The sequence below is a fragment of the Lactuca sativa genome, chromosome 2, assembly GCF_002870075.4.
Source record: "Lactuca sativa cultivar Salinas chromosome 2, Lsat_Salinas_v11, whole genome shotgun sequence".
NCBI lineage: Eukaryota > Viridiplantae > Streptophyta > Magnoliopsida > Asterales > Asteraceae > Lactuca > Lactuca sativa.
Window position 1 is genome coordinate 7,081,032 of NC_056624.2, and position 10,888 is coordinate 7,091,919.

The window sequence follows — 10,888 nt, forward strand, 5'->3', positions numbered from 1 at the left end:
ATATACTTTCATGTGTAGCAAAATATTACTTTTATGGTCTTGTCGGCTATTTTATAGTAAAAAATATTTTACTTACCATTAAAAACACTTAACCTACTAAATACTAATCATTTGATAATTCCAACTTCCCACATCAAAATTATCTCTTTAATTAACACATGTTAGAGTTGATTATCTAAGATGTCCAATGCAGGAAAACAACATTATAAACAACAAAATTAAAACTATGGCTGGTCATAATGAATGTTACAACTACAATAGTTACATTTTATTGGTCATACACCTCAAATGCATCACAAAGTTAATAATAATAACCATAGATCCTAAATTTCCAAAATAGGTTTAAAACCAATTTAGCAATGATTAAGAATTTACATGTAAGGTTAGGCATCAATATTTGGTAGTGGATGCTAGGACTTTCTTTGGTAATCTCATCTGCATGATCAACAAACATAGTTTAACTTTAACTAGAATTTAAAATACGTTTAATGAATCTATAAATAACAGAATATCAGACAATTTTGACCTTAGATTTTGTGGTTCTCCAACCTATTGAGTTGGTTTGTGGAGATGTGTAGGCAAATTTCTCAAATGGATTTTGTAGCACGCTTTTACTCAAACTTGTAACAATAGATGGTGATTCTTCCTACAATTAAAGTCGTGTTTGTTACACATGACAGTATAGGACAAAACATGTTGTACTGTATTTGGTATGTATTGGACTGAGACTGTGTGATTGATTTCAATAAGACAAAAGTTGCAAATGTTTTTAGGGAGTCGCTTTCGATTTGACACGTATGCAAAATTACCTTATTTGTTGTTGATGTATGGATATGTTGGATATCTAGTCTGTCAGAATAAAAGAGCACCTGCATATAGAAAAGTTATATAAGTTGGTTGTATATCTCCGAAGGATCAAAGAGAATTTGTGATCATATTCAACACATCCCAACTCCCAACTCCCATAACATAAATCAGCAAAATGACCAATATGCCCTCAATAACTATCAAACGGATATGCCACAAGATATTATAACAGTATGAACTGATATCATACCTTGTTTAAAAGCTGCACATTGGAGGAATCAGTTGCCACAACATGTAACCCAAGGCAATTGTCTTGATCACTACAGAAAGGGCAGAAAGCCGTATTAAATACACATCCATCTTCTTTACTCCATATTCCTTCTTCACCATTTCTTTTCCAGATTCTCCCATCAACACAACCAATATCAGACACCACAACAGCTACACTTGTCCCACCCTTTTCTCTCCCTTTCCAGCTTGACACCAAATGCATTTTAGATAACGACATTGATGAACAAGGGACAGAATAGTCATTTTCCACAAGACCTAGTGGGTTTTTACAGAGTGAACACGATATTTTTAGATCTTTCTTGGTTTCTTTCACTGGAAATGTGGGTTTGGGTTTGGGGGAATCAAATTGGGACATTTTGACTGATGCAAAAGCTGAAGACTTTCTTCGTTTGTGAAAATGGGAATTGACACTCGAATCTAGAGGTGAATTGTTTTGAGGGATTTGTTGTTTTTTAGGTGTTGTTGTGTTCATGCATTCAGAAGCTGAAGTGGAACAGGGAGAAGAAAAGGATCGAGTGGGAAACTTTGATTGGATTATGGTTGACTCAGATATGGATTCAAGAGTAGCAGGGTAACTGTTCTTGATTGGTGTTTCCTTCACAATGGGTGGTTCATATTCATGGACAAGGGCATTATCGTCATTTCTCGGGGTTTCATGAACAATGGTTAAGTCAAAATCGTCATCATGAGATATATTAAATGATGGTGGCGATGGAAACCTGCACCCAACGTAAGACAAACATCTGTTACCAACTTCTATTCTCTTTTAGAGTAATTACAAGAATGGTCCCTGTGTTATTCCCAACATTTCAGGTTCAGTACAACTTCTATGATAAAATGACTTTTCTACCCTCATATGTTTCTTTTTAAAGTACATTGCATTTTTGGTCCCTGAGTATATGTGGTCCTTAATTTGCGTAACGTTTTTTGTCCCTGTTCCAAGTAAAATGGCTATTTTTGGGATCGAAATTGCAAAAATCACACCCATCACAAATGGTCACTTAATTTGGAACCGGGATCAAAAACGTTACACAAATGCCAAATAAGGACCAAAAATGCAAAAGAAAACCTTTTAGGACCAAAATTGCAAAAAAGCAACCATACTCAAGGAACAAAATGGTAATTTGACTTCTTTTTAACTTTTCTATAATTTGTTTATGTTTAAACTGTTGTTAATAGTCATTTTACATGGACCAGTGACAAATCAGAAACAAAAACCAATGTTAGGGACCAATTTGAAACAGAAAAAAAAAAAGCTGGACTGAATATGCAACTTTGGGTATAACACAAGGACCATTCTCGTAACTAACTCTTTTTATTTCAATGATTAAAAGAACAAGACCCCTAGATAAAATAACTGAGTTTAAAATACCTGTTTTGTGTCTCCAAATCACCTGTGGAGTCCATGTAAGTTATACCAGGATTGTTGTCATTCTTTTCACTGGCCTAATTGTTTCCTGAGGTATAGGTTCTGTTTTGGGGGAGGGGCAGTGAAACTTTTTACTTGTAATTGGAAACTTTTTTATTTTATTTGTTAATATTTCAGGTGGTGAAATAACAGCATCTGACATGGATCTTCTTCCTTTTGGTTTGGGGTTACTTATAATTTTATGGTTCATCATTTCTATGAACAGGTTTCTTGGCTCCTCCACATCAATAGCATCAACATCAACTATCTGCTTTGTATCATTCTCAACCTGTTCTTCCATTGTTTCACAAAATGAGCAGCAGCTTTGTCAGTGATGAAAATCCTAGTTAGCAAAAAGATAAGTTGTTGGATACATTTATTTGTTTATTATCACATCCCAGTTTCTTTTCTTTCTATTACGACATTGTACTTTCATCTTTTTTCTTATCAAGGCGTTGTACTGTAAAAAAAAAAAAAAAAAATCTTATTAAGACATAGTTTCCTGAAAAAACTACTTGATTATAGAAGTGACAATTGCCTTTGTATATGTATGACATTGCTATAAATGTGTAGGTTGCTCAAGGTACAATGTTTTAATGGGAAGAAATGAAAGTAAAATACTATAACAAACAGTTAAATAAAAGTATGTTACTATTTCTTGCATTCAGACCAAAATGTGAAAAGCTACTTTGTCAGAGAAAGAACCTTGATGTTCTTGAAAAAGGACTTTAATCCTTCCAATGACTGGTCAAAATTGTCATATTGTCTAATGGATTTCCTTATCCACTTTGAAATGTATGTTAAGTTTCTTTCTTGACGAAATCGCTCATCTGCTTGCAAAATATTTGGGAATTAATTTGGTATTTGTAAGTAAATAAAATCAATCTGTTGTGAAAAAAAGGAGAACATGAACATAGAAACATATCAGGGGGGAGAGAGAAAGAGAGAGGCCTACCTAGGAAGATTATGGCTCCATAGTCTGACCTGTGTCGAATGCAACGGCCTACAGAAGATCAAAGTTACACTGTAAGAAAAGATTGAGCTAAAACATAATATACAATTAGCTCCTAATAGAAACAGCAAAAACTATATAAGAATTTAAAAATTCTAGTTATTCATAAACATGATTCAGCTGTGAGATTAGTATATTGTGATCAAGGGAGATGTGATACCTGCTGCCTGATTAAGTGCTCTGAAAGCTTGCTGACAATACCATTCACTGCCACTAAGAAGGTTTTTAGAGGATTTAAAAGCATCGTTGTATCTCTTTTTTTCTGCCACTTGAATATCAAACCTGCAAGGTGACACAATACTAGCAATCAGCATCACATGATATTAATACTTTCAATATAACATAAATACATAATATCCTATTTAAAGGGTGCAAATGTAGTCAAAAAACAAGAAGGGGAAACTTACACATTTGGAAAAGGAATCCCTATAATTATCTGAGATTATAGGAGGAACAGGTGGTATAGTTAAGGATCATCTTGAAAACTGAAAATGGTACCAGAACTTTATCCATGCTCTGAATAAAAATATTAGCAATTAAACTATCATATAATGAATTAAAGAACTTGCTGATCGTTCAAAGACATTATACTTCAGATTTAATGCAAACATGTGTAGCTCCTTAATAAAAATATATAATATAGCATACAGAGACAAGTCACTCACTGGGGCATTATATCAAACAGTTGGTGTTCATCAAAAAGCAAGTGTAAACAGCCAGTTGACTGATCGTTCACAGATTACCAGACTGTTGTCTTCTGTAGAAAAAAAGCAAACAGAAATCACTAGCAGTAGCAAGAGTTGTAGGACTGTAGAGATATAAAACATCAAATGTGTTTAGAAGATTCAATAGATTTAGAAACATTGTAATTCAGAAAAAAAAAAAAAAAAAAAAAAAGTTTTGATTACTCAGCTGCATGTATAAAAAGCTTGATGGTTCCATCAGTGGCAGTGGGGTAATAGTTTCATGACATCGACGACTCTGCAATCACCAGACCTGAAGGGGCGATCCTTGAGGATTACAGCGAACCTTGTAGGGTCGAGACTAACCAAGCCGCAGGCTCGTCCTGCCACACCAGTACAGCCATGAGAAAAAGCGACGATTCCAATGGCATCCGGACCCAGGCTGTGTGAAGGAACAAGACGATTCAGAAACAAATCGGCTAATCTGATAACGAAATTGAATGGAGAGAGAACAGGGCATTCACAAATAAACTGTTGAAGAAGGTTTTAAAACCAGATGGAAATGACAACGATGTATCCGGAATATAAAACGAACAGATCTTCTTTTAGACGTGGGACGAAATTAAAAAAATGTTGCACGTGTTTCTTTTTTATCTTCATTAACTGACATTTTTTGTATGTCATTAAACATAATTATGTTTGTGGTAAATCTATCATTAATATTTTATAAAGGATTATATATACTATTAATTGCTAAAATGGTGGTGAGGAAACTTTTGCATTTCTCATTTGTGCCTCTTTTTTTCCTTCATTTCCTACTTTCGCCACATACGCTTTTGTTAAAAGCTTATAGCCTTATATTTTTTTATTCATGCCGCCTTAAAATTTGGGTAAGGCTTATCTTTGATTTCGATTTATGTGCTCCGTGGGTGTTGCAGATAGGGGTGAGCATTTGGACCGAATCGGACCGGACCTGACCGGCTCTTGGACCGGACCGGTTTTGGAGAATATTATGGACCATAGACCGTACTAGATGAGTCGTGTCTGTGTCCGGGTCCAAGAACCGGATTTTCCGGTTCTTGGACCGGTACAACTTTAATTGCATAGAGTACAAGTCGTTAAAATAAGTTTTTGAGTTTGATAGAACTCGTTAAAATGAATATGTTATTAGGTTTGATACGATACAACTTGTAAAAATGATTACATTTCCGTTTCATGCATAACTAATCTACATTGATGTTATAATATTATAACTTACAAAATTAATTTTCCAAATAAAAGCAACTAACATAAAAAATCAAGTTCACCAAGATCCATTTCATATGATTTATCTGTCAAAAATACATAAAATTCAGAATTATAATCTAAAATAATATTAAAAAGTTGAAATATTTCAACTTTGATAGCTCTACTTTGAAGGATTGTAACTCAGTGAATATAATACCAAAATAAACAAAATTATAGTCTAAATTCATCTATAAACTGTAAACTAAATGTTGGAAAAAACCGCAGGTCAATCCGACTTAAAACGAATGAGTTATAGGTGTTTAAAAAACGTCACAGATTACAAAATCTTGCTGAAAAGCTGAATTTTTTCAGCTTTAATAGCTCTACTTTGAAGGATTGTAACTCAATGAATATAATACCAAAATAAACAAAATTATAGTCTAAATTCATCTACAAACTGTAAAGTAAGTGTTGGAAAAAACCGCAGGTCATTCCGACTTAAAATGAATGAGTTATGGGTGTTTAAAAAATGTCACATAAATCTTAAACATGCCCAACCGGTTCTAAACCCGGTAAAAACCGGACCGAACCGGGAAAAAAACCGGACCGGACTGGATAGAAATCTTAGAACCGAGAACAGGCCCGGGGGTCCAAAAAAACGGTCCGGTCCACCGGTCCAAATGCCCAACCCTAGTTGCAGATAAAGATATGGAGGGTGGAAGTGTTGATAAAATAATGGGAGTTGAAGAAGGACCGGAGCGATTTGGCGGTGGTTGAGATGGAGGTGAAAGAGTATTCAAATGGTGCCCAAATCAGATGCCGAGGAAACGCCGGTGGCAGTGGTCACTGTCGACCCGTCGTCGGAAGCTGCCAGACAACTATATGTCGGTAACATCCCTCGCACAACAAACAATGATGAACTCCAAAAGGTTTTTGAAGAACATGGTGTCGTTGAGAAAGTTGAGGTAGATTCAATCTGGTCAATGCATGGTGGTCAGATTCTTTTCCAATTGCTCAATCGGCTATGCGTATTGAACCCTAACCCTCCTTCTTTCGGTTCATTTTCTTCCTCTTTTTTTTATGTAAATAAATATGGCTTAAAATTTGTGCTTTCATATGTTTTTTGTAGGATTCAAAGAATTGTCTCTACCATCTACTACTTTTATCTACCGTTTTCAACAGATATCAGTGAAGCAAGAGGTGTTTTTATTAATTATTTGTATTTGTTTTTTTTATTTTTCTGCTTTCGTTCCATTTTAAGACAATATATGTATCTCCTGGGCTTCTGTTTTAACTTACTTCATTGCACTTCGTGCACCATTGATCTGATTTACCTTTTGTTTACTTTAAATTTCTTTTTGTACATTAACTATTCACACACAGTTAGATGTGTAAACTAAGAAAATGATAAAGTACAAAGACCGGAAATCCTCGGAAAATTTAATGGTTGAGAAACAGGGATCGTTACTTATGAAGCTGAATCCCCTGATGAAATAGCTGCAAGAGAACTTGGATTCCAATTTTATAAAAGGACACAAACAATTGTTTCTTTTATCGAGTTGGATCCTATGTCCAAGAAAAAAGTCGAAAGCTAATATTTTTATTTCTTCCTTTTTACCCTTTTGTAAATTTTGGTATCAAATCTTGAAAAAATTCTAAAAAATTGTAAATCAATAATCTTTATATTGTTTATTTGCAGGACATATGAGCTTTTAAATGTTCTTGAGTTCAACAGTGCAAGTAAAAGAATGTCTGTTATTGGTCATGAGGAATTCGGGAACCATCTTTTACTCTGTAAAGGTGCTGATAGGTAGAAAGAAAACTATTCAAAATAAATCAATCTTGATTTCTTTTTGGTTATAGTTATTAACATTGTGATTATTGTTTGTTACAGTGTTATGTTTGATGAATTTGCAAAAAAACAGGAACCAATTTGAAGAAAATGCAAAAGAACATGTGAATGAGAAGATTTGTCACCCTAATTTTAAGGGTTTGGCACCCTATTTAAAGAACATAACACCTCTTTGTGGCCTCCCTCAACATCTCCTATTGTCCAGAAAACTCTAATCAGTGAGCTTGAGCTTGTTTGAGTGTGTGAGCCATTTTTGAGTGTTTTGGTGTGATTTGAAGCTTGTGAGAAGAAGAAGAAGCTAGAGGACTCCAAGAGAAGGTTGTAGATCCAGAAGTAACATCTCATTCCCTCCACTTTCTGGTAATCAAGCCTCTAACTTGCTTAGTAGTTTCTTAGATCTTTTTATCTTCACTTTATGTAGCTTTTGGCCCAAGAAACATGAACCTTGGGACATGGACGTCCCAAGTGGGTTTACCATTAGATTTGGAAGTATTGAGGGTTGTTATGACATAAAGGTGCAAACTTTATGCCATTCGAACCCCCATGCAAGCTTTATGATGTTATTTTAAGCCTTTAAGCCCAAAAAGGCCATGCATGGAAGGAAATCTAGGAGCTTTACGTGTCCAAATGGTGTTTAAGGCCTAGATCTATGTTAGTATGCTTTAGTTTGAAGTATTATGGTGCTTGGACCAAGATCTAGGTACCAAAGATTTAGATTTTAAGCCAAACTGGTCTTATGCGGGTATTAACAGGTAAAGTTGGAGACTTTACCCTTGAATGGATGTTTTCTGTAAGTATGAGAAGCTAGAAGCCTAGATTTGAAGTGTAGGGGCTTAATCTGTTAAGATGGCCCAAACAGATAGAGTAACTCGTCGAGTCCATAGATGAACTCGACGAGTTGAGACGATTTGTCCTGTTTCTGATTATGTTAGGAACCGACGATTCTGAGGATGACTCGGCGAGTAGATTTGATAAATCGTGACTATGTCTAGCTGGGGAACTTGGAGAGTCAGGAGGATGAGTCGGCAAGTTGGATCGCGATTTCAGGATTTTCGAGCTTTAGGACTCGGCAAGTTGGTAGGCCAACTCGGCTAGTCGGGTGACGTTAATCTTGACCAGAACATTGAATTTGATTGGGGGTAAAATGGTCACTTTACCCTAAGAAGGAATATCATATTCTGACTGAATGTATTGGGTTATTGATAGCTAGGGAGTCGTTGGAGCAGCCATCAGAGATTCCTCACACGAGATTCACAGCTAGCTTTCGAGGTGAGTTTCCTCTAGTAGGACATGTCTATGGCACCAAGGCTGGCTCGTATATGATATGCTAGTACCTGAGTGTGGGCGGGGCCCGTGTCTCTTAGATAGCAGCTAAGTGTGGGCGGGGCCCATATCTCATAGTATTATTTGATTATGGATATATGCTTGATTGATAGCTTTAGTTATACTTGTTGTATCTGTGATACTTGTATGTATGTTAGTAGTTGAGTGTAGGCAGGGCCCGTATCTCATATCAGTTGGGTGTGGGCGGGGCCCATATCTCATAGCAGTTGAGTGTGGGCGGAGCCCGTATCTCCTAGAAGCGGAGTGTGGGTGGGGTCCGTATCTCCTTGAGTGTAGGCAAGGCCCGTATCTCCTAGAAGCGGAGTGTGGGTGGGGTCCGTATCTCCTTGAGTGTGGGCGGAGCCCATATCTCTTAGTAGCATGATATGTGTATGATATGTGGTAGTTTGGGGAGCTCACTAAGCTTTGTGCTTACAATTTTCAGTTTTGGTTTCAGGTACTTCCACTAGTAATGGGAAGAGCTCGGGATGACTGCATGGCTCACACCATAGTTTTAGCATGTGATGTTTAGACTTTGATATTTTGTTGCATGATTTTGATACACTATTTGACATGATGTTTTGAGATACATGATTTATGATTTTCTTTATGATGATTGACGAATTATGGTTTTTCCTAGATAAATTAAAACGAAAGTTTTGGACCATATTTTCGGGATGTTTCATTGGAAGCAAAGATCTGTTTGGACTACTCAAAAACCTGAGGATCCAAAGCAAATGGTGTATAGTGGTAACATATGGATCGATCTTAATCAAAGGTGCAATAAACTATAGTGGATGAGATGTCTATAGGGTAGGACTATAAGAGTATGTCTAAAAGGTGGGGTCCAAATAGTATGTTTGCTATGGAGGACATTGCTGCTATTTTCCTTGTTAAGTAATAGTGGGCATTGAGATTTCCAATGTTTTTTCTGTTTATAAAAAAGTTGATTCATAAAAAGCAAATTTAGGAATTGGTCTAGACTGATTTGTAGCATAAGGTCGTGATTGAACAACAAAAACATCAGGAGTAGAAGATGCTTATACCCTTTATAAACTTGAGACTTCAAAGGAACTCTTTAACAATCAATTCATGAAGAACCAAGTCATAGTAGGAAGCAGAGTATGATGAAGGATTATTCCATATAATCCTTCAAATTCAAATCGTAATGCCATAAGAATGAGTGAGAACGTTGCTCTTCTCTCCTAACAATGGAGGGTCAAGATGCCTTCAACTTAATAGATTTTGTAAGGGTCAACTGATCCCACAAATAAGATATAACAACATAAACATCTTGGACACTCGTAGTATTATGTTGGAATGATTGAATATATGACTCTAACTAGTACCACTTATGAAAATTAGACTGAGCGTACATTATATTTAAGTAATTGGTTGTTTCGTATTTCGCCAACGCAATGCCAATAAATTTGATTACAATTTTTTTATCCAAGCTATAATTTTACGATGTATCAAACAAAGTTGCATAGTTAGCTGCTTTGCCATCATAAATTTACCTAATGTTCAAGTAACACATCCATCTAGTTGAAGACTAATGCACTGCATGAGTGTAACACTCTAAAAATTCCAACCAATTTAAACTTTTCAAAAATAACCCAATTTCATAAAGTTATTACAAAAAGGTTTTCAATACATTTATTATCAGAGCATTTCCCAAAACCACATCATTAACACATAAAACACGAGGTGCGGTACGATCATGCCTTTGCCTTGCCATGGTCTCCTGAAGTACCAAAACATTTAAACCACAACTGTAAGCCTGAAAGCTTAGTGAGATACCCCCAAAATACCAACCACAATACCATACACAATTCATAACATATCATAACACAGAACAGAACAGTCATGCACTTCGGGTCTACTTTGTGACTGGTCCACCGCACCGGCCTACAGTCCATCTGGTCCACCCTCCGAGTCTAGCCATATACATCGAGTCTCCAGTGTGATTGGTCCGCCCGCACCGGGCCTTCAATCTACTGGTCCACTCTCTGAGTTTACAGTATGACTGGTCCGCCCGCACCGGGCCTTCAGTCGGCCTGGTCCACTCTCCGAGCCTCGGCACGTTTGGTCCGCCCTCTTGGGGCCTTCAGCCTATCCAGACCGCTCGTTGGGCCTTCGGTCTGCCTTGGCTATGTTGTCCTACAACACAAAGCAGGACCCGCCTCAACCTATCCCCAGTCCAACAACCATATGCACATAAACATATAATCATATATCGAATCACAATTAATCAAACTGATCTTAGCATATCACATACAAAGCAC

At 36.4% G+C, this 10,888-nt stretch overlaps 2 protein-coding genes across 5 annotated transcripts; one reads left to right on the forward strand and one right to left on the reverse strand.

Annotated features, from left to right (window-relative positions):
- Positions 1–244: 244 nt before the first annotated feature.
- On the reverse strand, positions 245–4,764 carry LOC111917399 (uncharacterized). 3 transcript variants are annotated; one of them, XM_023913090.3, is made up of 10 exons: positions 4,184–4,764; positions 3,926–4,003; positions 3,679–3,800; positions 3,462–3,509; positions 3,212–3,336; positions 2,471–2,795; positions 1,058–1,817; positions 810–869; positions 527–646; positions 245–435 (listed from the first exon to the last, which is right to left on the reverse strand). In XM_023913090.3, exons 6-10 carry the CDS (start codon positions 2,503–2,505, stop codon positions 391–393), a joined length of 1,020 nt encoding a protein of 339 aa, XP_023768858.1. In that variant the 5' UTR covers positions 2,506–2,795; positions 3,212–3,336; positions 3,462–3,509; positions 3,679–3,800; positions 3,926–4,003; positions 4,184–4,764; the 3' UTR covers positions 245–390. The 3 variants fall into 3 exon arrangements, with proteins under 3 accessions (XP_023768858.1, XP_023768857.1, XP_023768859.1); XM_023913089.3 differs by having other exon boundaries at positions 3,926–4,034; XM_023913091.3 differs by lacking the exon at positions 3,212–3,336 and having other exon boundaries at positions 3,926–4,034.
- A 1,407-nt stretch (positions 4,765–6,171) lies between these two features.
- LOC111917400 (uncharacterized) lies at positions 6,172–7,777 on the forward strand. Of its 2 annotated transcripts, XR_002858873.3 has the most exons (4): positions 6,172–6,456; positions 6,558–6,628; positions 7,128–7,238; positions 7,354–7,777. XR_002858873.3 is itself a non-coding variant. In XM_023913092.3 (3 exons), the coding sequence occupies exons 1-2, from the start codon at positions 6,229–6,231 to the stop codon at positions 7,142–7,144; spliced, it is 417 nt and encodes a 138-aa protein (XP_023768860.1). In that variant the 5' UTR covers positions 6,172–6,228; the 3' UTR covers positions 7,145–7,238; positions 7,354–7,777. The 2 variants fall into 2 exon arrangements, 1 of the variants encoding a protein (XP_023768860.1); XM_023913092.3 differs by having other exon boundaries at positions 6,172–6,628.
- Positions 7,778–10,888: the final 3,111 nt, after the last annotated feature.

Bases quoted from the DNA above. Each gene is read 5' to 3' on its own strand.
- LOC111917399 (XM_023913090.3), bottom strand. From the start codon at position 2,505: ATGGACTCCACAGGTGATTTGGAGACACAAAACAG. The intron at 870-1,057 runs GTATGATATCAG...TTCTATATGCAG, and splicing joins ATGTGCAGCTTTTAAACAAG to GTGCTCTTTTATTCTGACAG. The intron at 647-809 runs GTAATTTTGCAT...CTTTAATTGTAG, and splicing joins ATACATCAACAACAAATAAG to GAAGAATCACCATCTATTGT.
- LOC111917400 (XM_023913092.3), top strand. From the start codon at position 6,229: ATGGTGCCCAAATCAGATGCCGAGGAAACGCCGGTGGCAGTGGTCACT.